At 33.7% G+C, this 24,140-nt stretch overlaps 1 protein-coding gene across 3 annotated transcripts; it reads left to right on the forward strand.

The window, feature by feature from the left end:
• The first annotated feature begins 10,586 nt into the window (after positions 1-10,586).
• LOC133782135 (ATP-dependent DNA helicase Q-like 4A) lies at positions 10,587-22,190 on the forward strand. Of its 3 annotated transcripts, none has more exons than XM_062221341.1 (26): positions 10,587-10,903; positions 11,006-11,056; positions 11,188-11,367; positions 11,768-11,825; positions 12,247-12,684; positions 13,356-13,532; positions 13,615-13,745; positions 13,972-14,347; positions 14,425-14,556; positions 15,206-15,292; positions 15,409-15,536; positions 16,883-17,003; positions 17,093-17,244; positions 17,343-17,478; positions 18,559-18,682; positions 18,762-18,832; positions 19,019-19,087; positions 19,243-19,371; positions 19,472-19,630; positions 19,772-19,852; positions 19,943-20,104; positions 20,249-20,304; positions 20,753-20,882; positions 21,042-21,136; positions 21,271-21,348; positions 21,429-22,190. In XM_062221341.1, the coding sequence occupies exons 2-26, from the start codon at positions 11,052-11,054 to the stop codon at positions 21,805-21,807; spliced, it is 3,654 nt and encodes a 1,217-aa protein (XP_062077325.1). In that variant the 5' UTR covers positions 10,587-10,903; positions 11,006-11,051; the 3' UTR covers positions 21,808-22,190. The 3 variants fall into 3 exon arrangements, with proteins under 3 accessions (XP_062077325.1, XP_062077326.1, XP_062077327.1); XM_062221342.1 differs by having other exon boundaries at positions 11,191-11,367; XM_062221343.1 differs by lacking the exon at positions 11,188-11,367 and having other exon boundaries at positions 10,588-10,903.
• Positions 22,191-24,140: the final 1,950 nt, after the last annotated feature.

The following is a 24,140-nucleotide window of genomic DNA, read 5'->3' on the forward strand; positions in this document are numbered from 1 at the left end:
GGGGCGAGTCCTTCTCCAGAGAAGCCGTATATCGTTTGATTGCAGGGCTCCAAGTCTTTTACGGACAATTTCATGCGTTCCAGTGTTGACTTATACAGGATGTTCACTGAACTTCCTGTATCGACTAGTACGCTCTTCACCATCATATTGGCCATCTAGATATCCACGACCAGCGGATCGAAATGTGGGAACCGGACGTGTTGAGCATCGCCATCAGAGAAGGTTATCTCACCTTCCTCTGACCGAGCCTTTTTTGGTGTACGGTCCTCCACAGTCATCATCTCGATGTCCTGGTCGTGGCGCAGAGTCCGAGCATATCGTTCTCTAGCCTTTCCGCTATTTCCCGCGAGGTGCGGGCCTCCGCAGATGGTTAAGAGTGTTCCAGCCACGGGGGCAGGCTGTAATGGTGGCGAGCGTTGGCGTGTGGACGCTTGCTCGTTGTCACCCGGAGCTTCTCGTTGGGAATTTCCCGAGGCCCGTACATATCTTCTCAAGTGTCCTTGTCTAATAAGAAACTCGATTTCGTCTTTTAACTGGTTGCATTCATTAGTGTCATGTCCATAGTCGTTATGGTAACGACAGAACTTGGTAGTGTCTCTTTTCGAAATGTCCTTTCGAATGGGTCCAGGTTTCTTGTAAGGCACACTGGAGCTTGTGGCCTGGTAAACCTCTCCCCGAGACTCAACGAGGGCAGTGTAGTTAGTGAACCTAGGCTCATAACGATTACCCTTAGCTCGTTTGTTGTCGGAGGTGGAAGGCTCGTTATACGGCCGTTTTCCACCATTCTTGCCATTACCGTTGCCGTTCCCGTTGCCTTTGTCGTTGCCATTAGGTTTGGAACCATTGGCGGCTTTGGCGGGTTCGGAAGCCTTCTTATCCTTGCCTGAGGGCTTTCCATCGTCGGCAATGGCCTCTTCAAGCTTGATATAGCGATTAGCTCGATCCAAAAATTCTTGGGTAGTTCTCACCCCTTCCTTTTGGAGACTCTTCCAGAGGGGAGAACGACGTTTTACTCCTGCAGTTATGGCCATCATCTTCCCTTCATCCCCGACCGTCTTCGCTCCAGCTGCAGCTCGCATAAAACGTTGGATGTAGTCTTTCACTGACTCCCCATCCTGCTGGCGAATTTCGACTAGCTGGTTTGCTTCGGTCGGGTGTATACGACCAGCATAGAACTGTCCGTAGAACTCCCGTACGAACATTTCCCAGGAAACAATGCTTGCGGGAGGGAATTTAAAGAACCACTCCTGCGCAGCTTCAGCAAGTGTTGCAGGGAAGATCCTGCACCGAGCGTCTTCGGACACTTTCTGAATGTCCATTTGAATATCAAACTTATTGACATGTAAGACTGGGTCTCCATATCCGTCAAAGTTTGGAAGCGTAGGCATCTTGAATTTGCTGGGAGTTTCGGCGTTAGCTATCCTTTGTACAAAAGGAGTGTCTTTCCTCCTATCGTGGTCGATGTATGAAGTCCTTCCCCCGACCAGTTGCTGCACAGCCTGGTTGAGGGCGTCTATCTGGGCCTGCACAGCGACAGGAATCGCTGTGGCCTCTGTTGCCGGGGGGACGTTCTCGCCATGCCTCTCACGGTGATCATTGAGTACATCTCTCAGGTCCTCTTCTCTTCTCCGCTGCTCGCTACCCCCGAGCTGATCGAAGACATTATTTTGTCTGGGCTGCCCCCCAGCATCCTGTCTATTTGGTTGGTCATCTTGGGGTACATGGCTCCTGCCTTTACCTCTTTCTCCATTCTTCCCACCGGCATTTCCTTTGCCTGAGTCGGCCTCATTGTATCCGTGGCCATCTCTGAACCTCGACTGGCTATGGTGAGATCGACTGTTCCCTCGATGTCCGTTCCTGGCTTAATCATCCCGAGCGTTAGAAGGTGGCCTGCGCTGGTCGTGGTGTCCCCGTGCATCATCGTGCCGTGGGGGGCCCCGGACCGCAGAGCCTAACTATGAGTCCCTCCTGTTGCCAGGAGGGTACTGACCTCTGTTCGGTAGGTTCGGCCCATCATCCCTACGGCGCCTAGGGCTACGAGGCTGATGCTCGGCCCTATTCTGCCTCTATTGCGGGGGATTACCCCGAGCAGCTTAGGATGGTGGCTGTGCCTCAGGATCCCGTGGGACATCGTCATGGGGCATCTGAGGCTGCTTGGGCCTTTGCGGACTCGAAGGCTGGATCGGTGGGCTTGGATTTGGACCCCTCTGGGGTGGTCCATTCACCGGTTGGTCAGGCTGCGAGGCAGGTGCAGTCTGATTTCTGGCCAATAGCAAGGCTGCCTCAAGGGCTGCCATGGCTTCGTTCTGGCGGCGGTCCACCTCCGCCTGCCTTTCGCTCAATTCCGCGCGCTGCCGATCAATCTCCTGCTGCTGCCGTGCCATAACTTCAGCGGTAGTCTCCTGATTGGCCTTCAGACTAGCCAGCTCTTCCTGCAACGCGCCCAGGGTACTCTTCAACGTTGCATCATCCATTTCCTCCTCCTCAAAATCCAGTTGTGGCTCATCCTCTGCCATGCTTGCAGGAGGAGGAGTAGGTGGCGGGTTTGACGGTGTAGCGGCGGCTGCTTGTCCAGTTTTCTTTCCAGCTTTCGCCATTAGTTTTCTCAACAACGATAAATCAAGCTCTCAATGAAAGCACCAGAATGTTGACCCAAGATTTGGCCAACTGACACGGAGTCAGAATATGCTTGATGTGAATGAAAGAGATGAGAAGAACGTAATGACAAAAGTAAATAAGACACAGTATTTTATAGTGGTTCGGCCCCAGGATCTGGTAATGACCTACGTCCACTTAGAATGATATTGATATAAAAACCAGAAGAGTGATCAAAGAACTAGGGTTCAATGAGTTTCACCACTTTCTGAAGAACAATACAATATTCCTAGGATAATTACTATAATCTCTCACGATTCCAAAAGCCCAAAAAGTCCCCTCCCTTGAGCTATCTCTTGCTATTTATAGGCTCAAGGGGGATTATAAAAGATTGTTACAGATATTCTTTCCTGAATAATCGGATACTCAGGAGATTGTGTGAGATAAATTCGGGATTCATAAAGATCTTCCCATTAATGTCGCCTTGTACACGGAACTATCGACCAGACTGGTCGCAGGTAAGACAGGCTTGCACTGCTTCTAATGTGTCCTCTGGTCGATACTCTAGCAGAACGTTTCCAGGTGTCAGCCACGTGTCCAGGGATCACTTGCCACGTCACCAATGCTAATTTTACGGATAACAGTCTCAATTAATTGATTTAATCATCAATTAGAATTATCAAAGTTGACCAGGTCAATTTTGAATAGTTTCACAGAGTTGTGTAATTTTGAGAAAAAAAGAGAAATTATGGCAGATTTATTAATTAAGATAAATTGGTATCTAAATTAATAAATAAGTTTAAATCAAGGTTCAAATTATAAATAATTAATTTGATAAATGATTTAAATAATTATTTAATTAATTAAATCGATATAAAATAATACAGGTCTTGATTTTAAGTCCAATGGGCTTATAATCAAATGAGAAATTTCACGGGCCTATAGCCCATGATAATTTCAACCTAGGGCTTCAAAATGGCTGTTATTTTATTGATTTTTTTAATTAAATTAAATGGCCTAATTGAGTCTATAAAAGGAGTGCTTAGAGAGAAGATTTGAGAGACGGCAGATAAGTCACAAGTCAGATTTTCTGATAGTTTTATATTCTCTCTAAACACAAGTCATTTTCTAAGCCACATTGTTATTTTCTCTTCTTCTCTCTATATCTATCTCATGTGTTGAGAATTGCCCACACTAGTCTAGGTGGTTCTAAGGATACATTGGAAGATCGTGAAGAAAATAGAAGATCGGTTCAGTTTCTTGATAATACTCTGCGACAGAAAGGATACAAGAGTTAGAGAAACTGAAGGAAGGACTCTTAATTCCGCTGCGTATACTGTAAGTATTATATTATTTATTTATCTTTGAATTCAATTTTAGAAACATGTTTTAGGCTATCTTGTATTAATTTGTTTAATATTAGATATACATGAAAATAAATAAAGATCCTGTATAAGTTTTTTCTAACAAGTAGTACTTGAAACCCAACAACAACAACAACAAAAACAGCTACCAATATGTTTGTTTAGCTCTAGCACTAGCTTAAAATGGGATCAAGAAATTAATTAAGTAGTTTAATTATGAGAAATAATAATATGTCAACAAGAGCATGCATGCATGCTTTTGTGTTTATGATATTGAGCAAGCTTTTGGCTATGCAACTGAGAGTCTAGGCTTCAAGACTTACACACCGACCTATCTCACCCAAGAAGCATCAGGGGGAAAAATTCTTATTGGAGCCAACTTTGTTTCAGGTGCATCTGGTTACGATGATAAAATTGCAGCTTGATATGTGAGTAAGATCTATATATTTATGTAAACCTTGAAAATGTCTACTTTTGTCAGCAACATTATACTAACTTAATTAGACTTAATCATTATTTGTTGAGTTTTGAAAAAGATAAAAAGAAACAATCTCACAAATTCCTCACCTCTGAAATCCCATTTTATAATGAATCTTAGCTAATAAAATAACACTATATTTATTAAATAAAGTACATGAGAAAAACATGAAACTAACCCCAAAAACCAGATCATTAATTCAGTTATTCTACGTGGCATTTATACAAACTCTAACATTTGCTTTCGCTGTTTCCCAAAGATCCATGTCATAGTTTCAGTCTTGATACTACTTGAACTAACACGCAAACACAATGATTTAACAAGAAATGAAGCATGGTCTCAAAGTTACAACTACCATGTAGGTTGCCTACAAAAAACACCACGAGGTTGAGTTAAACTTTAACCATGCTAATAAAGGGCTTTCTCCCTTGTGGAATTTCTGATTGTGCCCTTAGTGGGTAAAGAAGTTTTCATCTAATTGCACAAAAATTTCTTTAAAATAATCTCCAGTACAAAAAACTACATTTTAATAATTCCAACAATTATCTTAAGACAACTAAGGCCAGTTTGATATCTATCATTAAACACCTTGAAGACATATAAGCATTTTACATAGCTCCATATCCCATCTTATGTAGTAACCGGGGTTACCTTTCTCTTAGACCTCTTTATTTATGTGATTATATGTTGTCTTTATTTTATAGAATATATTTAACTTGAGTTGTGCTGCTAGAATAATGTTTAATTTTTAAATAGTTAGTGGTTATGATTATAGTATAGTATACTATAGTTTTGTGATATTAGTAGTCTTGTTTGTGGAAAATGGGTGATTGCGTAAAAACAAATTAATTATGGTATTATTAAGAATTGTTATGGATCGAGTTTACATAAAGTCCTAAAGTCCAATAAGATTTTGGGCTTAGTAAATTCAAAATCATCATAGAGAATTAGAGTTTGTTATTTTATGGTTAGTTAGGATATTTGTGGATTAGGTTGTTATTTAGATAATTAAATAGAGTTTTCGTAACTTTAGGGTACTGTAACTTTAGACCTATTTTTGACCTAGTTATGTTATGATTTTGGAAAAATAGTATTTCTAAAAAGTTGTAGATAATTGAATTAGATTTGAAACAGTATAAATATTGTATAAATCGGACTTCTACAGCATTAGTTATGTTGATTTTACTATAGGTGAGTCCAGAGTTACGAGATTTAGGTAGTTAGAGGTTGAGATATTTTTTCCTATGTAGTTTGATGTTAGATTATTCCTCAATTATTTAATAAAAATATTAATAAGATAATGTAGATATATTTTCTATAGAAGTTAGGATTCTATTTTATTTGAATTTAAATTTGGATTATAGTTAGAATGAAATTATGATTTTTGAGAGCCTATAAATAGAGCTTATTCATTCTCATTTTTTTTCATTCACTCTTGCTCTTCTTGAGACCCTCATGCATACTCTCTCTCTCTCCCAATTGTTGTCGTGCATCACCATCAAAACACAAACCATAAGGCCAAAATCATCATCACCACCTCCTCTTCAAATCTTTGAAACCCTAGTACCCAAAGATGCCACACGATGAAGACTATCTTTCTTATTGTCAAAACCCTACAAGCAAGCATTTAAGGATCTAGGATTTTTCTTCAAGATCAAGATTGAGGTATAAGTTAAGTTTTGATTGTATTTGAGTTTTAGATCTATTAGTTATGTTTTAATAATTGTGTTGTGCTTATGAAATAAGGTTTTTAAGTGGGATTAGAATATAAAGGACTCAAGTATAGTTTCTGTGCACCACACTCAAGGTAAGGAAAATTAGGTAGTTTAGTTTATGACCTAGTTTTTGTTTTGTATGACCTAATATTTCAGGTACAATAAATGGGTAAGTGTGTCTGGACCTAAGGTGTCCAATGGTGTATGACGGACTTATGTCCGGTAGGCTCGGATGCCAAAATTTTATGATGGACCTAAGTTGATGTCCGGTGTATGACAAACTTATGTCCGGGGCTTAATTGCCACCCATGTATAAGCACTTATCTTTTTATTATATCTGACTCGTTATTATGACTTATGACCTATGACCTATTGTTATGATTATGGCTTATGACCTATGACTTATGACTATGAACTATGAACTATAATTTAGATTATGATTTATGATTTATGATTATGACTTAGGCTATGTTATGGCCTAGGATTTTATGATGTTGTATGATTAGTATAAATAAGTTATGTTATGACTCTTGTGAAATTTATGATATGTTTGATTATATAACTGACTCTTATCTGTATCTTGAGTTGTCTTGATTTGTTATTTTAGTGTTTATGATTAATGTTATGATTGCAGGATATAATTTATTATCTAGATCTATGTGTGATATTTGGTACGAGGGTAATATAGGATAGATTTTGACTTTGAATTCTATTATGATTCTAGTATTGTATGTGTATTTGTTCGTTATGAGATTATAATTGATTTATGTATGGTTTGTTGTGTATTTTCCTTACTGAACTTAGAAACTCATTCATTTCTTTTATTTTCGCTGTATAAGTTAACCTTAGATGACCGATGGCAAGCGAATTCCCAATAGCACGACTGGTGTGAATATGTGGGGGCCTTATAGCCGCGAGTTATTTTACTTGGGAAATTATGAACTTTATGATTTAATGTTGCCTAGATTTATTTTTATTTTATTGTAAAGACTATTATTTATTTTTCTTAAACCCAAGTTATATTTATTTTAAATTATCAATAAAGAAGGCAACATTTTTTATGATTTATTACGTTAATTTTTCAACATCTTTATTTTATACAATTATAGCTATAATTTAGGGTATTACATCTTATTATTGAAGTTTACTGCTGCAACTTACATATTAAACACATAACTCACATTCGTGACACACCCATCACCAACTCGAAGGAAAAGAAAATAAATAGAAGGAGAGGGCTCTATGGCTGCACTCATTTTAACATTGAAGAGAAAACCGAATGAGTTCATTTGTAAGAAATCCATACAAATAATAATGATAATCATATAAGGTCCTAACATTAGCTCCAAAATCCAACTTAAACAACAAACATCAATGAAGCCTATTTCACAAGCATACTATGCAAGTAATATAAACTATAACTAAAAAAGCATTGAACATACATCAGTTACGTGTCCCTCACTCATTTGCCAACAATCAACATTATACAAATAACAACTATTTAAGTAGCTTCCCTAGCAACTATAAAAGACAAATTTAACTTTATTCAACATTGATAAGAAGGGATCATACTTCAATTCCTCTCATGTTCAAACTACAATAAAAATTAAAAGGAAATATATTTTTCTTTTTTATAAAAAAACATTATATACAATAAAGTAACCTCACAATTTTCATTATTTTCTTCCTACCAACCCTTTTTCAAACCTAACTTTCTTTTAATAAAGAAAAATTCCTATAAAAAATGACTATAGAGATATTCCCATAAGAAAATCATGAGTAATTTCATTTTACTATTTCCTATCAAACACAATTTCAAGAACATCAACTCAATATCAATAACAACAAAGAAATCACAAAAAACTAAAAACTTAATGCTTCAATGTAAACCAATTCAAGAAGTACACCAAAGGAAAAAAAAAAAACTAATAACATTTGTAGTTGAACATATGAACTTTAGTTGAAGAGTTTCATCAAACACATGGAGTGCATGAAATAAAAAAATAAAAAAGAATGAATCATGAAAGCTAGACTAAACAAAAAATACAAACACAAAGAACTTAATATCAAAATAGAATTAAAAGTCATAAAGAAGTGGGGAAACAAAACATAAACCAAGAACAAAATGCAAAAATGATAGGAAGAAATACAAACTCTACAACAAATATGAGAATTGTCCAACTATCTATAATTTTTGAAAACCAAAAGCAATGAAGACTTTCATCAAAACAAACAATAAAAACACTATATAAGAACATAAATTATTCATATAAAATTTAATGAGGACTTTCATCAAACAAATGTGGTGCAAAATATTAAACAAAACCCTTTTACATACCTCACTACAAGAAAGCAAGCTTCCAAAATGGCTTGAAAATCGGAGGTCGGCTCGGTCGTTGGGGAAGAAGAGAAACAATAGTTTGCTTCAATCGGCGGCCAGTTCCGTCGTTGGAAAAATAGGTGTTGTCTTCGATGGAGCCGCCGTCACTTACGCGGTTGTCAAATAAAAGCTGGCACCGAAGACAGGAGAAGCTTGAAGGTGGTGATGGGGAAGCTTGGCAGAGAAAGGGGAAGATTGAAGTTTGAAAATGGAGAGAAGGTGAGGGAACGAGAGAATACTCAGAATATACTCTAAAAGGGTATTATTGAAAAATTGATTAAAAAAATGAGTACAAATATAAAATATTTAAAACATAGTATATATAACACTCTCTAAAACTGGTATTCAATCTAATTTCTACGAAAATAAATAATATAAAGAAGAGGAAATTACACTTTATATGAGATTTTTAATAGAGTGTGCAAAAATATGATTTTTTTTCAAAAAAAGTTAATCTATGGCTTTTTTTAAGAATTTTCACTTTTATGAGTTTATTTTCCCATATTTTTGTATAAAAGTTGGTTTATGCCATAGTTTTACTCTTAATCAAATTTGGAAGGGTATGTTTGTAATTTGATTATTATTTTTTTAGGTTATTTGTTTTTTATATTGTTTTTATATTACTAATTTTATATTAAATTTTTCTTTGGTTGTTTTGCAAATTTTTTTTTGTAATATGAATTGTTTTTAAAATTATTATTTATTTATTATAAACATTTTTTTTTAAGATTGTACGCTTTTTTTTTTCAAATCTTGGGTAGGATAACCAGTTACTTGATTGATCTTAAAACAATCATAGAGCTAGGTTAAATAACATGTACCAGGAGGGGTAACCAGTTATCTTGAGATGAGTAACTTTCTGCCATAAGAAGGGTAACCAGTTATCTAAGAGGGGTGACGAGTTACTCATATTAAAAATGAAAAGAAACATCAAATTTGAAGGAAAGAAATGGAAGAACACTTCATTAAAAAAGGAAGAAGAAGTAACTATGATTTTAGTAACATAAGTAACTAGAAACCATAAATATACACACACCAGAACGTGAAAGTAACCAGTTACCCTAAAAAATATATACACAAAGAATGTGAAGGTAACCAGTTACCCATTCACGTTTTCATATTTTTATTAGTTTTCTTTCCAAATTTTGGTATTCCTATAAGTGTTACAGTAATTGATTTGAATTTTTTTTACATATAGTGGAAAAAACTATAAAAAAATTACAATAATGAAAGATAATAAATAAAAAAATATTAGAATAATTATATAATGTTAAAATATATGTGTGAAAAAAAAAATAGAATGAGAAAAGAATAAGTACAAAAATGAAAAAAAACAAAAGAAATGATGAATGAAAAAAATAGATGAATAAATAAGAATGAAAAGAAGAAGAAGAAAAATAATGGAAAAATGAAAAGAAAAAAAATATGACTGAAAAAATTAGTAGAAAAAAATGAAAAAAAAATAGAAGGAGAAAATAATAAATATAAAAATGAAGAAAAAATAGAATGAAAAAAAATTGAAAAAATATGAAAAAAACAAAACAATACAAATGAAAAAAAAAGAAGAAAAATGAAAAAATGGAAAGAAAAAAATTAGTAGAAAAAAAAAGAAAAAGAAAAAAATGGAAGAAAAAACAAGTAAGGAAAAAAAATAAAAAAAAATGATGGAAAAAAAAATACTTTCAAAATAAAAGAAAACATAATTATGATAAAAAAATGTGACATTTCTATATATTTAGTTAGCTACTAATTGTGTTTTCATAATTTAATTTTTTCTTTAATAAATTTCCCATGCAAATTAAAAAAAAGTATAACTTCCATATTTTTGCATGGTATAAAAACCATATTTTTTTAAAATTCTCAATAAAGAAAGTCTATTTTAGAGAACTAGCTTGAAAGAGCTATTGGATGTAATTTTAACAATTTTTTTTTTATTAAATTAAATTCTCTTTATTAGAGTAGGTACCGGGAATGCTCTCAAAACTATTGTAATTTTTATATTTTAGAAAAAAAACCCTTATCTAGTTTTCCCATTTCGAGAAGTGTGCATGTGAGAGAGGTTACATGATACCCCGGTGAGTTTATCATATGTTGCTCAGTCAAAAAGGCCGAGCCGAAAATGTCCCGCCATTTCCAATGTGCCGCTATATTTTCAAGTACTCTCCTTCGCTCTCTCTCTCGGCTCCTCTTTCTGGCCACAGTACTCGCTATCAGGAAGGAGGGCAAAATCGTCCGAAAAGTATCTCTTCCTTTCCCTCTCGGCGAAACCGATTTATTTATCCCGAATGATTCATTTATATAGGATTTCATTTTTGATGTGTTTTAATCATTTTGCAACGGAAAGTTGAAATTATTTCTACCATTATCAGAGGTATGGACCATGGTCGTTTCTCATCAGCATTCAGTTCTTGAATTTCAATTTTTGTGATTATTGATTTAATAGTTCGTTTGGTTTTTGTGATTTTCATTGAAGGAAAAATAATTTTGGAGGGACTTTATGACTTAATTGAGGATACCAAATGAGGTAAGAGTAATGATTTAGTGACTCTCTGCTATGCATTGCCGATAATTGATGTTTTATTTTAACGGGTTTTTGTTGTAATTATGCCATTGAGTTTTTTTTTTTTTTTTGGCGGGTTTACTGAAAATGTGTAGTAGAAGCAATTGGGGTGAAGAAGGGTTGGAAAAAGTACAGCTTCCAAAAGTGAATTGGTCGCAACATGTTGAGGCACATGATAATTTCCTAAATCAAAAGAAGTTTCTCAGTTCCAATTTTCTTTACTCTTTGCCAACACAAAAGCCACGAAACGAGAGCCAAGACCCTATGGCTATAAGGTTTGCTTTGTCACATAAGTACCATTCTTGTGTTTTCTTTCATGCTCAAAACAATTGTATGTTATAGGATGACAGCTTGGTGCTAAGTTTATTTTGTTGGTTTGGTATGGTTGTTGCTTGGGTGACCAAAATACCTTCGTCCATTATTTGGTGGACTGGAGAAAGTTTAGATTAAGAAATGCCCAATTTTGTGATTCATTTTTAACATGCGGATTAATCAAAATTTGATTCTGTTTTGCCTTTTTGCCATTTCCGTGTGGATGCATTGGTTTATCTTTCTAAGTTTCTTTCAGTATATAATTAGTGCTTTTTGTACTTCTGGCAAACTTTGATGGAAAGGAGTAATAAGTGTAAGTATACGTTTCTTTTTCACTCCCATTAATTGTTGTTTCTTTTTCAGGTTAGCAGCCTGTGGAAGTCAGGGTATTCAAGCACTACCCAATTCACAAGTTGAAAAAGTAAAGTAAATTATTTTGTTTTATAAGATTGATTTTGTGTTAGATTTATCTCTGTTTTTGGGGTCATCATTTTGTTACTATCCTTTTATTTTTTTAATTAAATAAATAAATCAGTAAAAGGATGGAGTAAAAAGGGTCATGTTAATGTCCAAGTATGATTTGAGAAAAAGGAAAAAGAAATCATTGGGCATGTAGTCGAAGCCTTGTCTATTTTGTCCTTTGCAATTGTTATTTTATATATTTCCCTCTCTCTGTAGCAAGAGTTTGTTTTTTGACTATTTCTTAACAAACTTTTGAGTCCTCTTAAGGTTAAAGTTCACTTCTGTTTTTCTCAATGTTTCTCCAGTTAATATGTATTTTCAGACAAGTTGAGAGGACCAGTTTTTCTGATATCGTGGTTTTTATAATGGAAATTTGGCAGGCTTGGCATATTCTTTCCAGTATGCAGATTTCTTGCAGGAATTACGTAAAACCTGGGAAAACAATACATGTAAAGGGTATTAGTGCTGATTATTGTCATGATGCTGGTAAAACTACACTGCGATGTTCATCAATCATTGATAGAAGTTCAGCTCATACACAGACACACCCATACTATAGTGCAACCAGTGTCAAGGTTAGTGAAGCTGGTCCTACAAGCTGCGCAGGTAAATATTTTCCTCCAAAAAATGTTGAAGCTGCAGAACCAGGAAAAAGTGTCGGAGGGCAAAGACAGATTGGAGCATCAACCATCTATGGCTCTGGTCAGCAGGTTGTAGGTGGGTCCGTTGGCAATCACAATGTTCATAGCCATACCAACCAAATAAAAGAATCCCAAAATGTTTTGGTCTCTGACCTGGATGATGATGAGATACTTGAGGTAATTTTTTTTAAGCTTAAATATGACTTGGTTAGTTCAATTGTTGAAATCAACAACAAAGGACTTGGGCACAGTTGGTCTCTCACCATCTTTCTCTTTATTATCTCGCTACGTTACAATATGAATATATCATGAGATTCACCACCTTTTTTTAGGATGTTTGGGGGGAGGGGGGTGGTGACGTATTTATTTTATTTTTTAATATCAAACTTTCTATAGTAAATACTTCAGTTTATGCCTAATCGTTTTGAAAGTGGTGTCATTTTATTATTATTTTGTTTAACTCTTATTATTGTTATAAATATTTTTATATATCAATTAAAGTAAACACTTGTTCTATTTTTGCTTTTTTGGTCAATCAAGGTTCCTAATTTAAGATCATTTCAAACTCTTATTTTTTAATAAGAAGTGAAACTACTTAATTAAGCAAATAAACATAGTCATCCACTAAGATCTGGCAAAGAAACACCACTAGATGCAACCCCAAAACCCAACTACATAGGCTCATTAAGGTTATTTATTGAATGATCAGACTTAACTTTTACATTGAAGTTGTATCTTCTTCTTCTGAGTAGTTTAACTCTAAAGTTTTAGGCCAGAGAATTTTTTTTTTCTTACTGAGTTGTTATTAATTGTTTTTTACCTGTCTCATCCATTTAGTTTGGTTACAGAGTATTGATGTGGACCAAATAGTGGAACAATACCAATCATCTTGTACACCTCAATCATCAATGTCGAAGCTTCCTCCCATCACTCCAACTACCGATAAAACTAAAAGTAATTTTGTGCGACATGATGAGGCTTGCTTGCCACCTGAACTGTGCTCAACTTGCAGTCATGGATTTAAGGTGTGTGTTTGTGGATTATCTGCATTGGTGCCTTGTTATGTTGATATGATTTATTATCCCTTACATTCTGAATTTTATACAGCTAGGAACATGCCCAGAAGCTGCACGTCATTTGCAGGAAATGAAGGACATGTTAATATCTGTATCAAATGAACTGATTGATAATTTTGATAGTCTAAGTTCAGTGCAAACAGAAAAACTTCGTCAAGACAGGTTTGCTTTTTTCCTTTTCTTCAACTGTACATAGTTTGCTTTGCTAAATAAAAACAAAATATTAGAAAAGTTAAGGTAAATAATGAGATGAAGGAATGGACTATCTATGGATCATGCAGTATCAAATATGTTGCTTATTGTTATTTTTGATAGTACTTTTATAGCTGATTGTTGCTTTCTGAGATAAGAGTAAAAACTAAAAAGTGAACACAATTTCCATATGTAGGTTGGAGTTGAATAAGCAAGTGCAGCAGCTTGAAAGATATCTTCGTTCCAATTCAGCAGATGAAGAAAGGCAAAAATCACATTTTTTTGCATCCACAACTCCCCAATCTTTCCACTATGAAACACCTCAAGCATCTGTGTCCAGGAAAGATCCCTGGAAATTCGAATCACAGGTTCATCTACGCAATGAACCAGGAGTATATGAAAGTTGCAATTTATCATCTGTTTCATTCTCTTCCATAGATAGGTTTGATATCTCCTCTAGTACTGCAGAGAGGGAACCATACATCCCCAGGCTTGTTGAAGTTAACTATATTGAGGGTTCTGATAACAAAAAGTGGAGTAATCAGGATTTCCCATGGACAAAGAAACTGGAGGTACTTATCTGATTTATTTTCAATCTTCATTTATGCATAGCTTCATCCTGATTATTGTTTTCTGCAATTACGTATAGGCCAATAACAAGAGAGTGTTTGGAAATCACTCCTTTCGCCCCAATCAAAGAGAGATTATTAATGCTACATTGAGTAATTGTGATGTTTTCGTTCTTATGCCTACTGGAGGAGGTAAAAGCCTGACATATCAGGTAAAAACAATATTGTCTTAACAATCCTATTGTAGAGACTTACTAGTTGCTTTTTGTTATTATTAATTTTCCAATTAAAATTTGTGCCATAATTGTTTCAGCATACTTGTTTTATAGTTTATTTTATTGTTTGTGAGATTGTGTATGCATCCTTTTTCTTTGAGGATGTTATGCAATATTTTCACCCAGGAGGGTTAGGTCAAGTGCTCAGGTTTATGTTTTGTTTCATGTGCTCTGGGATTTGATTTCTTAATAGGGATTTGCCCTGTAAGTTTTCTGCCATCCTAGGATTGTAGGTTTCAGTTGGAGGACACGTATAATATATGATGTGTAATATTTTCTCTACCAAGAAGATTTTTCTCTCCATTATCATTCATTCACTGTCTGCCTATCTTTTATTTTATTTTTATGAGAAATGAAGTTTTTATTTAAGATAGAAAAAAGAGTTACAGAAAGAGGAGGATACCATGTTCTCATAAAAAACATAACATATTCTAAAAGATAAGAATAACACTTGCTAAAACAAATTATTTTTCATTGAAAATAATTAGGGAAAGTGGGAAATTCCCTCCAATTATCCTTCTAGAAATGAACTAAATTCACTATTTAGTTTAAACTAAGGCCTTTCTATGGATCTTTTCTTTTGCAGCTCCCTGCTATTATATGTCAAGGCCTAACATTAGTAGTGTGCCCTCTTGTATCACTTATTCAAGATCAGATTATGCATTTATTGCAGGTAATTATTTCTCTATTAGTGGTACATCTTGTTTTTAGTTTCCTTTCTGTTAGTTTTCTGGCATCTTATCTGATGACATTAATTCATTTGTATCCTCATTTTTGGGTTCTCTGAAGGCAAATATACCTGCTGCATATTTGAGTGCCAACATGGAATGGACTGATCAGCAGGAGATCCTTAGAGAACTTACGTCTGATTATTGTAAATACAAACTGTTATATGTTACACCAGAGAAAGTTGCTAAGTAAGTGTTATCTCAGCTTTTTTGTATTTATGCATTCTCTCTTTTGGTATCATTGTGGCTAACTGAAGAAGCATGTAGAACTAAGGCTATTTTTCTTTTATAACAGATATGCTAGATTGACATTTTAGATCAAATTTCATTTTATAATTCCCCGTCTCCTCCTGCTTACTACTACTAGATTGGCTACTGTTTGAATATTCTTCTATGGTAGTGCAGTTCTATTAGCCTTTGATGGAAGATTGCTTTGTTCTAATAAAAAATATATTTTTATTGTACTATTTGTCATCCATATTTTGCGGTGCAATAATACTTTTTGAATAGTCAATTGAAGATATGTTTAAAAAGTTCATACTCTCAAGTCCTAGTAATCTAATAAGCTGATCTGTGGGATAGTATTTTATTTATTTTTATAAGAACAGCCCCTACCTGTATATGTGTCTTAAACAATGGACCATTTCTTTTTTTCCCTATTTATTTAACTCATAACATTCATACAAGGATGCAACAAATTTGATTTCTCCAAACTTATAATCACAATTTTTCTGGTGCATAGTTTATTAAATAGATTTCCCTAGTATCTTGGATAGAAATATACATATATATTTATGTAATTTTTGTTTGAACCCCTACCCACCACGATTTAATCTCTTTTTAAACCAATATCATTTCCAAATAGTTGTTCCCTTACAGATGCAATGCCACACGTTTTTTTTTCAATATCTAATCCTTAAATGTTGTTTTGAAAAAAGAAAACACACACAACTCAAATTTGCTACAGAAACGAATAAGCATGCTTTATTGTGTTGAATTATGAGTTTTTTTTTTACTTCACCAGTCATTAAGAAATAGACTTTTGAATCTCATTTTGCTCATAAAACATCGGTACTTTTGTTTATTCAATTGAAGCATTATAAAATAATTTTTACTGACATAAACTCTAAGAACCGTATTCATTAATAAGTTAACAAATTAGATATTTGTGTTAACACTTTTGATATATCAAATACATATATTTCTGTTTCAAACATAGGAAGTTCGGGTTGTATTACATGATTGAGTAAAATAGTTTCAGTTTGGAGTATTTACCCAAGATACACATTTTCCTTTGTTGGTTTTTCATTTTGGATTCGGTTGGGTGCTGTACTCATGCTTATTGCATTCAATACAGGCTCAATGGTATTTGTTACTTGATTAGTTCCTCCCCTTACCCTCAATTATGAATGCATATTGCTAATTTTCTAAGCATTACCTTGAAATTAAATTCCAAGAAAAAGAAAAAATTAAAGCCCAAGACTCCAAGTGCAAAGCAACGCATAATCTGTTAAAACATTTTTTTAATACTGCAGAAGTGATGCCCTTTTGCGACACCTGGAGAGTTTACATTCTCGTGAGTTGCTTGCTAGAATTGTAATTGATGAAGCTCATTGTGTGAGTCAATGGGGGCATGATTTTAGACCAGATTATCAGGTTTTGGACCCCTCTTAAAACCTTTTAATTTTATCTCGAGTGTTTATTACTCTTTTTTCTAACAATTTTCTTTTATGTAAAATGTCCAGAGTCTTGGTATCTTGAAACAAAAGTTCCCCAAAACACCTGTGTTAGCTCTAACAGCTACTGCAACAGCCAGTGTGAAGGAAGATGTAGTGCAAGCCCTTGGACTTGCCAACTGCATTGTTTTCCGGCAAAGTTTTAACCGTCCAAATTTGTGGCAAGTATCAACCACTGTAAAATCTTCTCTATTGTTACAGGAATAATTTTTTAAGCAGTCATTTAAATTTGAAGATAATCTTTTTCTGTATATTGCAGGTATTCTGTCATACCCAAGACTAAAAAGTGTTTGGATGACATAGACAAGTTCATTAAAGAAAATCATTTTAATGATTGTGGAATAATTTACTGTCTTTCAAGAATGGACTGTGAAAAAGTTGCTGAAAGATTACAGGTACTATATTATGATCACTTTATTGTTGAGGCCCTTTTAAAATACATCCAATTTCTGATGTCGTCACTTGAAATAGTTTTCTTCTACTTGACTTTATCTATGATCATTTTATTGCCAAATGGGAAGCTTAAAAGATGTCATGCCACTTTGATTACCTCTGGAAAATCTATGCATCATTTATTTTGTTAAGAGTAAATGATGGTTAAAATACCTAATGTTTTCAAAATGTTACACTTTTATACTCATTTTTTTTGCGGTAAATATACACAATGTGTTCAAAATGTTGCACTTATATACCCAAACTTTTTTTTTTGCGGTAAATATACCCAATGTTTTTAAAATGTTGCATTTTTATACATTTTTTTATTATTTTGATAAATAATTAGAAAATGAAAGAAAAATATTGGATTTTAATTATTTTTTAAATTTTAAATTATTTTCTCTTTCTTATTTTTTCTCAAAATAACTATTTTAAATTAAATATTAATAAATGTTTTATTAAAATTAATAAATGATTTAAAATAATTAAAAACTTATATATTTTAATCAATTTAAAATATAAGTTTTAATTATTTTGATTAATTTTATTAATCTTATTTTTTTTATTATTTTGAAAGTGAAAATAATTTAAAATTTTAAAAATAATTAAAATCATATATATTTTTTCTTCACTTTCTTATTATTTCTCAAAATAATTTTAAAAAATAGTTATAAAAGTGGAACATTTTAAAAATATTAGGTATATTTACTGCCAAATTTTTTTTTTTGGGTATAAAAGGGTAACATTTTGAAGACATTGAGTATTTCTACCGCCAAAAAACAAATTGGGTATAAAAGTGCAATATTTTGAAAACATTGGGTATTTTAGCTGCCATTTTCTCTATATTATAATACAGCTTTTTTTTTTTCATATTTATCTCTAGTTTTTATTCTGGCTTGAGAGATTATTCTCTGCTGATCTCTACAGAACCAAATCTACCAAGCAATGTGTAGATTATCTCATGAGGCTTTTTTTTTTTTTTTTGCTTGGAGAACATTACGAGGTTTGTTTCATTTAGAGTTCATTTATATCTTCTTCAGGAATGCGGTCATAGAGCAGCATTTTACCATGGTACTATGGATCCCTCTCAACGATCTTTTGTACAGAAGCAATGGAGCAAAGATGAAGTTAGTATAATTTGTGCTACAGTTGCATTTGGAATGGGTAAATGCTACATGCTGTTGATTGCTACAATGATTAGTTTAATTTGTTACTTGACCACAAGCTAACATTTTAATTTCAGGAATCAACAAACCAGATGTTCGCTTTGTAATTCATCATTCTCTCCCAAAATCTGTTGAAGGCTATCACCAGGTGCTCAAATAGAAAGTAGTTTGGTATTTTGACATTGGAATTGTTCTTGTTTGACATATAGGGATGACACTATACATTAACATGTTGCTTAATGACATTAGCTTATTGTGGTCTTTCGTTTAGAGTCACTAGTCAGGAGTGATTATAGGTCACTATTTGTTAACTTGTTGCATTACCATGGGTCAGGAATGTGGTCGAGCTGGTCGAGATGGTCAACCTTCATCTTGTGTGTTGTATTACAGTTACAGTGACTATGTAAGTTCTAGCAAAGCTGCTACATCACATACTTCATTTTTTTTTACCTTGGAATATATTGTATTGTGAAAAATGTTGAAGACTGAAGCTTACTTTTTTATTTTTCTCATCTTTATAATTATTTTCCTTTGCATATTTTTCTTATTATCTTGCAGATAAGGGTCAAGCATATGATTAGCCAAGGTGCTATAGAGCAAAGTCCTTTTATGTCTAGAAATAATCGTGTTAATACAAGTAACTCGGGAAGAATACTGGAAACAAATACTGAAAATCTTTTGCGAATGGTAATTAATGCAGACTTCTGGTTGTATTGACTGTTACATCTTTTATTTCACTGCTCTCTTTGAAATCAAATATGTTCTAAAAGTATGTGACTTGTTTCAGGTCAGTTATTGTGAAAATGATGTTGACTGTCGACGTCTTCTACAATTAATCCATTTTGGAGAAAAATTTGATCCATCAGCCTGCGAAAAAACATGTGACAATTGTTTGAAGATCAAAAGTTGTGTTGAGAAGAATGTCAGTGAGATGGCAAAGCAGTTGGTTAGTAATCATTGTAGTTTGATATCGTTTTTTTTCCTTGTAAAGAAATCGAGCGCTCTTTATGTTGTTTACTGTTTGTTCAGTTATACTCATCAGAGTTCTTGTATATTCAATTAGTCACTTATTGACATGTGCTTACAGGTTGAACTAGTGAAATTAACAGGACAACAGTTCTCCTCATCTCATCTTTTAGAAGTCTACAGGGGATCCTTTAGCCAATTTGTAAGTTGTAATTGTAAGAGATGCATCATGCTTTCTACTTACTGTCATTTATTTTTTACTTCTAAAGCATGTTTGTAATGTGAAAATTAGGTCAAAAAATATAAACATGAAAAATTAGGTCTTCATGGGGCTGGAAAGCATCTAGCGAAGGGAGAAGCTTCACGTATTTTGCGCCATCTTGTTACTGAAGACATTCTTGTGGAGGAAGTAAAGAAAAGTGATGTATATGGATCTGTATCCTCAGTGCTAAAGGTAACTTGTAGTTGCTTTTGTTTGCACGTGCATGGTTTTCATATAATATCAAAGTCAACAAAAGAGAAGAAGTTGGTCCTTGCAACTCCATCTTTCATTTTTTTAAGAAAAAAATCTGTAAAAGTGGTTTCCTTTACATCTCAGGTGAATCAGTCGAAAGCATACGATCTCTGCTCTGGCAGGAAGACAATTGTGTTGAGGTTTGACTTTCTAGTCATGCTATTTCTTGCTCATACTTGGGTTTTTTGATAGTTTAGATTAGGTAATTTATTTACATGACAAAGATGAAGTCTATGATTGTTATCCACTTGGCATTTTTGTCCATTCACACATCACATTCATTGTTTCCAATATCTTTTGCTCCAAAACAAAATTTAAAATGTTGCTGATTCTATAGTTAAAAATCTAGGCTTCCCAATTTTGGATACAAATGGTTAATTGCTTAGAGTCGTCCTCTCATTTGATCTCTTGTACAAAATTTATCATGGTTTTTTCATCAGTTATGAAAAATGTCTTCTCTTGACAATAATGTTTTCCTTTATTTATGCATGTCTTGGTTCGTCCTATAGCCTTTTACTGTACTACCCTTTGCTCAATAAACTACACAAGTGTAGTTTTAATGCTGGCTATTGATTCTCTTACCTTTAGGTTTCCTTGCTCTGTAAAAGCTACTAAGCAGAGCAAATCTGGAGTCACTCCAGCTAAAGGGTCATTGCCCCTGGAGAAGCTGAGTTCACAAGCTGGCATTCCTGCTGAACCTAAGTCAGACAGAGACTTGGTATAAAATCATTCATAATTTACATGCTTCCTGTGTAGTTTTAGTACTCATTTATGTATTTGTATAAATGTGCATTCTCTTCATCCGTGTTGGTTAAATATCCAAATACTGAAAACAATAAAATATACAAACTTTTCTTTTGTGGCTCATCAATTGCAGGCTTTGTCAGCTAAAATATATTCTTCTCTACGCAAGCTCCGTACTATTCTTGTTAAGCAAGCTGGAGAAGGATTCTCGGAATACCATATATTTCAGTAAGCTGCATTTTATTGTTTCTTTCCTATTTTCACCCCCTCTTCTCTGTGTTCTTGTATCAGCTTTGTTTTTGATATTTTAGAATTATGTGGATTGAAATATTTGTTTGATATTGTCGTTTTCTTCCATTTAGCAATGCTACACTGCAACAGATAAGCAACATAATACCAAAAACAAAAGAAGAACTCCAGGACATAAATGGAATTGGCACGTAAGTTCTGAGGTTTTGTTTATTTACTGCTTAGTCAACAGATAATTTGATTCTAATTTTTTTTCCTTTTTCTAATTTAGTGTTAAGATAACCAAGTATGGAGATCAAGTTCTTGAAACCATTGAAGCTACCATAAAGGAGCACATGGCAGACAAGAACAACAGCAGTAGCCATGAGAGTACTGAATCCGCAAAGAAGAGAAGAGCTGGAGAGCAGAGTCCAAATTTGGAGGATTTTGAATATAACAGCACTGGTAGATCAAAGAAAATGGCAACAAAGAGGGAGCCCAAAGTGGCCAACTTTGGTAATAACATGGAGCAAGATAATTTCAACCAGTACATAGATGATGATTTAGATTTCGTAGAATGTGATTTCAACAATATTGCATCTGCGATGAAGACTAATCAGAATTACAGTGGAAGAGTGCTACCTTCTTGGTCAACACCTGGTAACACTTGATAATCATGGTCACTGTATTGTTAGAATATGCCATGAATAGCTAAGCTAACAAAGAATTATCAGGCATGCCATCCTTTTTGTCAGCTATATTTATTTATGAAGGAAATGCATAAAGTGTTCTTAGATGTTGTGTATAATCTTTCTCCTAGAGTTTACCTTGTGTTGTTTTACTCATCTATTTTCACCAAAATTGTGCTATGATGAGACCATGAAATTATATCACATACCGAAAGCTACACCCTTTTCTGTGCGTTCAAGTGTTGCTCGAGTATTGTTTGGTGATCATCTGTCCCAATTTTGTACGTGTCTGAGGGTGTCTAAACTGCAATCTCAGTTCTGTAATGACAATTTTGTAAACGCAATAGAGAAAATTTGTGTTTTCATTTTTTTTGCAATGCATTTTCAAATGTTTAACGCTTACTTTGTTACGTCGATGTATTGAGGATAACCGGTCTAATAGTTTCGTTTTGAGCTCATATCCCATTGCAAAATATGTTTTTCTTACCACCTTCATAATTGCTTACAATTGAAATTTTTTTTTCTTATTATTATACTTCTCCTGCATTAATTAGGATAAATACTATTTTGTACTAGGGCTGAGCATTGGGCGGGTTGGTCGGGTTATAAGGTATTTTTACCCGTCCAATGTCATAATCGGGTTAGCAAAAGTGACCCGTAACTTGCCTAATTAAGAAAAAAAAAAATTTAACCCGTCCAATAATTTGGGCGGGTTGGTCGGGTTAACCCGCCCAAACTGAAATTGTATTTTTTTTTTTGCGGGTTGGGCGGGTTGGTCGGGTCAACCTGCCCAAACAAAAGTGGTAATTTTTTTTTAACATTTTTTGTAATTTTTTTCTTTGAAATATTAGTACTAATAGTGTGAAGTTTATATTTTTAAGTTTAAAACAATATTTTAAATTTATAGTAAAAAAATTAAAATAAAACTTAATTAATTTATATATTTATTTGAATATATTAAAAATAATAAATTCTTAATTGGGCGGTTTAAATTTTGGTCGGTTTATTCGGGTTGCGTTTTTTGGCGGTTTTTTCGGGTTGGTTTGGGCGGTTTATTCGGGTTGTAAAATTTTTTGCACAGCCCTATTTTGTACCATGTATTTTGCAAAAGTTACTGAACGAGCCATGTGTTTTGTTTTGTTAAAAGACAATTTGGACTATGATTTGCAAAATTGAAAAATTAATAGTTTGAGCCCAATTTTGATTAAATATTTTTGTCAATATGACCAAAATACCTTTCGGGTTTATTAATTAATGAAATACTTAAATATACATTTTAAAATAGATTTTTTAAATAAAAACTATTTTAAGTAATAAAAAATTAACGCAATAACATTAATAAAAACTAAAACTAAATCTGAATCTGAATCTAAATCAGAGAAAATTAAAAACTAAAAATTAAAACGAGTCTTCTCTTCTTCAAAATCGACCTTATCTTCTTCTACACCTTCCTCATTCTTCTTTTGCATTGCAGATGCTCGACACTTTTGCAGGATCTGAAGTTGATTTAAGAAGGGTTTCAGATGACGGGTGGGCTGGGTACTCGGAGATGGAAGGATGGGCTGGGTGCACGTCCTCAGTGATGGATGGAACGACGACGAAGGGGTTGGTGCCATTCAGATAAATGGGCAACAAACTCATCGAATTTTGGGGCTAAGCTCATTGTCAGATCTGAGGGCTAAACGCTGAAGCTATAGTCAATGGCTTGCTGGATATGTGACAGGGTGACTGTCGCGAAAAATAAAGCTATGCAAGTGCACACAGTCGTAATTTGTAATAATTTCTTGGTAAGGCCAAGTATTGTCCCACAAGAACTGAATTGTCAATTACCAGATAATTAATTCTTAGTTTCTATTTGGTTAACAAAAATTGGTTTTTGTACTTTTATAATTAAAAACAATAAAACTACTAAAAATAATGCAAGATTGTAAGAACATAAACAAGAATAAAATTTCAAGGATTTAAACAATTAGAGGTTTTAATTTCATCTACGATCCCTCCTATCAATAACTAACACAATATTAAAAACTCTTCTTCTTATTAAGCTAACAAGTTGTCAAGGTATTTTATAATCGGGTTAGGAATTATAAAACTCAACCTAATTGTGAACTTACTATATTTCTATGATAGATTCAACAATTAGGAGGCAATGAATTCACAACCTAGATGCTACACATATAACCTAGATACTTTCATTCTAGATTAAATCTATGTTGTTTCAATCAAAGCGTGTTTAAAGTTCACTTTTCAGAATTTCAATTCAAACACAAATAGATAATGAAATAAGATGGTCAATCACATTTCATGCATTAAAA

The sequence above is a fragment of the Humulus lupulus genome, chromosome 6, assembly GCF_963169125.1.
Source record: "Humulus lupulus chromosome 6, drHumLupu1.1, whole genome shotgun sequence".
NCBI classification, from domain to species: Eukaryota; Viridiplantae; Streptophyta; class Magnoliopsida; order Rosales; family Cannabaceae; genus Humulus; species Humulus lupulus.

Coding starts and splice junctions, on each gene's coding strand:
- LOC133782135 (XM_062221341.1), top strand. Junction 20,105..20,248: donor CTGTATCCTCAGTGCTAAAG/GTAACTTGTAGT, acceptor TTTACATCTCAG/GTGAATCAGTCGAAAGCATA. Junction 21,349..21,428: donor GACATAAATGGAATTGGCAC/GTAAGTTCTGAG, acceptor TTTCTAATTTAG/TGTTAAGATAACCAAGTATG.